General features: G+C 36.9%; 1 protein-coding gene across 2 annotated transcripts in view; it reads right to left on the bottom strand.

Moving 5' to 3' along the window:
• Positions 1–300: 300 nt before the first annotated feature.
• LOC131973004 (coiled-coil domain-containing protein 136-like) overlaps positions 301–6,000 on the bottom strand; it is a 28,252-nt gene continuing 22,552 nt past the window's right edge. For both annotated transcript variants that reach the window (XM_059334840.1, XM_059334841.1), the window contains 2 exons: positions 5,404–5,516; positions 301–3,322 (listed from right to left, as the gene is read on the bottom strand). In XM_059334840.1, coding sequence (XP_059190823.1) covers positions 3,310–3,322; positions 5,404–5,516 — 126 coding nt within the window. In that variant the 3' untranslated portion in view covers positions 301–3,309. The remainder of the gene's footprint in view (positions 3,323–5,403; positions 5,517–6,000) is intronic.

Genomic DNA, 6,000 nt, shown 5'->3' with positions numbered 1-6,000 from the left:
CACACTTGAACCCAGTCAACCACGAGTCGTGGCTATGGAGTAATGAGTGTGGTTTACGGGCCTCATCAACAACGTCGTCACACCGCTTCCTGCCATCTGTAAGGAATCCGTGTGTGTGAGCTCATGTCACGTCTCTGGAGTGAAGGTTATTAATATCCATACAACCCGTGTCATGTAATCCCAGCAGAGACGCTTCTCACTCAGGTTGTGACTTCATGAATGGGACTCCATGATACCTTAAACGCTGCAGACGGTGAGGCCACTTTCCAAGAAAAGAAAAGCTCTCAGACATCATGTGGGGCGGGTATATTTATTTTCTCAAGTCATTTACAGTACAAAATAGACCTCCAGGTAACAAAATAGCCACGACTATATTGAAAACAACAATGATGTCAATATTTAAAGCAACAAGCAGAGAAACACGGCGCAATATCAAAGCTTGTGATGATAATATTCATGAAATAATCTGAAATAATGCTCTGGATCAGACAACATTCATATGTACCATTGCAGTCAATGGAAATTTCTATTGCAAACTTTTTTTAAAGACAGTGACAACATCTGCAGTCCAGTGGCACATCGTGTCCTTAGTGTTTTCATATGCAGAAATAACATTGGTCAGGCATTGCTCGTAAAGGTTCTGTTTAATGACAAATGTTTCAGAAAAGTTTATATATTTCTGAATTTTACAAGTCATATTGCTCTTTTTAGCAACTAAGGTCAAATGCAATCTAAATGCATGCAATGACTACGCCACCTTTGAACAAAGAGGTACTGAAAATGATCCGCAAGTCTGAATAACGGCACCATAAATAAACATTTACACAGCTTATAATTCGGCTATCAAATATACGATGCTCTTTCAAAATAGAATAAACTTTCTACAAAGCTAGTACAAATGGATTTAAGAAAGATCTCCCCCATAGTACTGTATGTCCTAAATATTTACATGAATTACAAAGTAACTGGATCAACAAAAATTATATATTGTGCTTCTATATGTTTTCTAGCATGCTTTTTTTCAGTTCTAAAATATTTTTCACAAAAAAACGTTTCACAAATGTAAACAATCATCAGAGTCCTTTCACATATACATATATTTGTTTTATATAATGAACTCTAACAAACTTTTTTCTGGCTCCTTCCTATTTATATACATATTTTAGAACAAAATCAATTTCTAAAATGTCCTCACAACAAACCAACGCCTCGTTTCCAAACAGCTCTGTGACATTCATTCCTATGAGGACCTACAGGAGACTCCACAATGTGTTTGTAAAAATCCTCCTTTTTTATCTATTTATTTTTGGTCTGGAATTTAAATTTTGCTGCAGATTTCTAATAGACTGTATTCATTTTATTCTAACTTCCTATTGAATTAGCCAATCAGCTAACAGACTATTTTATTCAATTCAGTTGCATGACTTTGTTTATAGTCAAATGGCATAATTATATAATAAAACTAGTTTAATAAGTTTAACACATTGAGAATTTGCGTATTTTTTTTTTTTTTTTGCTAAAATATACTGTTAGCATAGGCTACACCACATAAGTCAAAGTTATCCCTTGTATAATCTTAACATTCTGCACAATTGCCTTGTCCTAAGGGCCTTTTTTTCATCATTGACCCCAACCACAAGGTGTATAAACAACAGTAAGTGAGACAAAAACTTTTCAACCAATTTTTATCTTGAAAAAAGATAGAGATTTTTTTCCTGCTGTTCAACATAGTGGCGGGTGAATTTTGACCCTTAAGACAACGCAAGGGTTAAACAATTCAAAAGTCCATAATCATGGTGGAGTTTATATCCATTCATAAAGATATCTTATTTCTTTGTGTTGATCACACAATACGCAATTACTGACACAAAACAAAGCTATTTGGAAACGAGGCATGCTCTTTCACTTCAATAGTTGAATCTAAAGTTTGACAGGTTTGTCATCTAAGACATTTATAAGATCTGTAGTTTGTTACATAAAGAGTGTAAACAGGAAACAAGTAAACAAGGAAAGCTGGTAGTCAACATTCTCCCACCGAGTACCTGGAACAACCCGCGATCACCATAAATCTAAATAACAATACTCTAACATTTAAATCCTGCAGGAGGGGAACAAAAGTTTATTTTCCCACATCAAAATGTTGGAAAACATCATAATATAGCTCCTACAATTTGCTCCAAAAGTTGCAGAAATATATTTACGAACACAAAATAAAACTTACAGCAAACCGTCTAGTAACAATGCAGCTGTGGGTGTTAAGATCTGAGGGTTTTTTTTAAAGTGAGGTGTGGGCAGGTGGAGACTTCCTGGTGTCCTGATAATTAAAGAGGAAGGTGGGAGTTGATTTCAGAGTCAGAGACACAAGACAATGGAGAGGCAGGCGGAAGTGACAGAGCCCCGAGCTGAAGCACAGAAACTGAATACTGAAGAAGAGCTGCTTCCTCCCACGAAGGGTTAAACATCAGACTTTAACTGAGAGCTTAGAGCAACAGGTATTAGTGTTAGATTCCCACTGGAATAGCATATTATTGGTATTTAAAATGGACAAAAAACTATGTGACATAGGAAAGTTGTGTGGGGCAGAGATAATGTAAGGAAAGGATGATAATTAATGGAGATTTTGTGACATTTAATCTAGTGGTATAGTATGCAGAATTTATTGCATTCAGTATTTGAGGAGAAGCAACAATTAATTAATACTCAACTCATTCAAAAACAATGCAAACTGCTCTTTTTGTTAATATATTAAGAGCTTATGTACATTTCAGGGATTTCAGTGCATTAAATGTCCAGACTCCGTGTTATGATCAGATAGTACTATGAACAATATTTAAACAAATAAATAAATAATGGTTAAATAAACTGAATTTGGTGCACATTAATAATCAAAACCTTCATTTTTTTTAAAAACACATTGTTAGCTAAAGGAGAGAAAATAATATTCACAGACACAGAGGAGCAGTGACACAACACTAGCATACATTTAGTGGAGTGAGATCAGTCCTCATGTGGGCTCAACTCATCACCATCTCTCATCTCCAGTGAGACTGAGCGCTTCGTTCTCAGTGCACGTAGTACCTTCTCATTAGCGACAACAATCTACGACACAGTTGTCAGCTCTATCACATCTAGAGGATTCCAGTTCAGTCTATAGACATGGCAGGAGAGAACGAGGGCTGGTCTGAAGCAGACGTCTGTCCCTGTGCAGTTGTTGCCCATCCAGTCAACATCGGACGAGAGCTCTCAACAAGCTAGTCATCATTAGAAGCACTGCTGTGGCTGCAGTGAGAGTCAAAATGGAGTTCCAACCTACCTCACTCCCCTGAAGGAAGACAGGAAGAGAGTGGAGTTAAGAGTCAGAAGAGGCGATCTGTCAGCCACAGACAGAAACTGTGTTGGGCTTTTAGAGGCATAGCTTATTTTAGGAAATATGCTGAAGAATTGGTGAAGAGAGTGACATTAGAAGATATTCACACTTTGTATGTCTGTATATTAAATATGGAACTGGAGCTCAGAAGCAATTAGCTCAGCTGCCCAAATTTAAAAATATATGTACACAGATTATTATTGTGTACATACTAAAAATATCAATTTGTGGTTTTAGGGCAGTAACCAAGCAGGGGGTGAAAAATGAAGCCAAAGTGGCCGAAGTACCAAAAGATGCAGTTCTGCGAACGGCCACTCGAGGCTGGCTCCAAAAGTGAGTAAATCCCCAAAGACCCCAATATTAAAATGACCACATTTACCGCAAAAATAAACAAATTTACAGCCTAGTACAAAAAAGCTTTTGGTCTGTAGAGCTAATTTCCACATACGTGACAATTTTATGGGGGTATTTTTACACAATTTTCCACAGTGTATTCAGAAAGTTTTTAGACACCTTATGCTAAAATCGTTTTAATAATTTATCCTCCTTATCAATCTACACTCAATACACCATAATGACAAAGCGGAAAAAGAATTTTAGACATTTTTGCTTATTTATTAAAAAGGAAAAACTTAAATATTACAGTATAAAGACATGTTGCTATGACAAAGGGTCTGAAAATGTATGTCAATGTGATATTTCTATTGTTTTTCCTTTTTAATACATTTGCAAAAATATCACAAATTCTGCTTCTGCTTTGTAAAATGTAAATAATTGCAACGATTTTAGCATAAGGCTGCAACATAATAAAAAAATGAAAGTGAAAGTATTACTCACCCTTTTAAATTATATTAAGACTTAATATATTACTAAGTGCATAGCCACTTTGAATGACAGGTAGTTGCCATCACACGGTGGCCCACCTCAGCTCAGCCACACTCCACATCTTTACCCGTTTTTGCATTACTTGGGAATTACTTGGAGTCAGGCACTGCAAAAATGGCAACAGCCAGAGCCACCAAACTGTTGCTTGATGTCAAGTAAACTATGTCAATGTTCTATACAGTCTACAGTTGTAATGCTGTTACTTTTATTGAGGAACAACAGTGTATCTGTCTCCCCAGTTCCTAAATGCTGCTTCTGCTAGTTGTGGTGATGACAAAGACTCTGAGAAGTTGGCCAACAATAACGCCTAGCTAATTACACATCTCAACTCCCCCAAAGACCACAAATTGTTGTTTTTACATTTGAGTTCTGTGTACAGATAAAACCAACACTACAATATGTTAATTGCTGAGCTCTGGGAGAATTATTTTTGCATTCAGGACATAGCAACACATCTCCTGGCTGAAGCTTCATATTTAGAGAGACAGACATTACAGTGGTATCCATCTTCTTGTCTCGCTGTTTGCAAGAAAACATATTCACTAAAATGTTTTAACTATTCCTGTAAACGACATATTCAGTGCAATTTCAGTAAATATTCTGTTTTTTGCCAAACTGCCCACCCGTCCCATGTCCACCTTCAATAAAAGTTTACTATCAAGATCTACCTTCATTCTGTTCTTCAGTTTAGACCCTCCCATAACACTCTTAATATACATGATTGCTTAAGATTCATTTAAAGGGTCAGTTCACCCAAATAACACAAAACATATTTTCTCTCTTACCTCTTGCAGTATTGAGCCATACAGATGTGCAGGTTTTGAAATATTTCTGCCGTAACCCCAACACAAGGCAGCTGAATTGAATCACAAACTGTGTCATAATTATCCCAGAGCAAGATAATTCATCGTATGCACTGTCTACAGTTTCCATTGAACTACTCTCTTCTGAAGACATAGTCCCAATGAAAACCTTTACAGTGTGCATTAAGAAAATGATTCTCACAGATATCAGGGTAAGAAAATAAAACCAAATCTGCACAACTAAATACATTATGGTAGAAACTATGTTTTTATATTATTTGGGTGAACTGACTATTTAATGTGTAAGAACCATACGTAGTATCAGACAGAGATAAGCTCCTCCCATACCTTGCCCTCTGGGACGCCAGCTCCGACAACCAGCACCAGACCACAGCCAAAATTACAATCATTCCTATGAAGGGGATGGAGAGAACAGGGTGCTCAGACGGATGGATGAATCTCTGAGGAGGGAATAAAAACAAACACAAGGACCATGGGAATGAAGGGGATGAATGAATGGATGGATTGAATTATCCAAATAATAAAAACACAGATAAAAAAGGGTGTGACAACGACATGAATGGACCACCACCACAAATCACTAAATTAAAAGTATGACATGGTCTATGGCTGTGACATCAAGGGGGAAGGGTTGTGATGGCGTGATTTACATTTCCTGTTAAATAAACAATGCATAACTTTAAGGTGGCATACACATCAACTCAATGCGAGTATGTGTGAGCAGTGCTGTGCGGCATTTATCAGCTGCGTGTGATGTTATGGTGACAGAGAAAAGAAGACATACAGCATGAATGTGGTGGTATTTTTGTCTCTCTATCCTCATTTTATAGTTTAAATGTTTTTTTATGTTTTGCTAAATTTGTCATCGTACAGGCTGAGAGGTCATGGACATTCAGAGAACAAGGACAGCATCAGAGACAGGCA

The sequence above is a fragment of the Centropristis striata genome, chromosome 6 (genome assembly GCF_030273125.1).
Source record: "Centropristis striata isolate RG_2023a ecotype Rhode Island chromosome 6, C.striata_1.0, whole genome shotgun sequence".
NCBI lineage: Eukaryota > Metazoa > Chordata > Actinopteri > Perciformes > Serranidae > Centropristis > Centropristis striata.
This window is presented reverse-complemented; position numbering and strand designations above follow the sequence as displayed.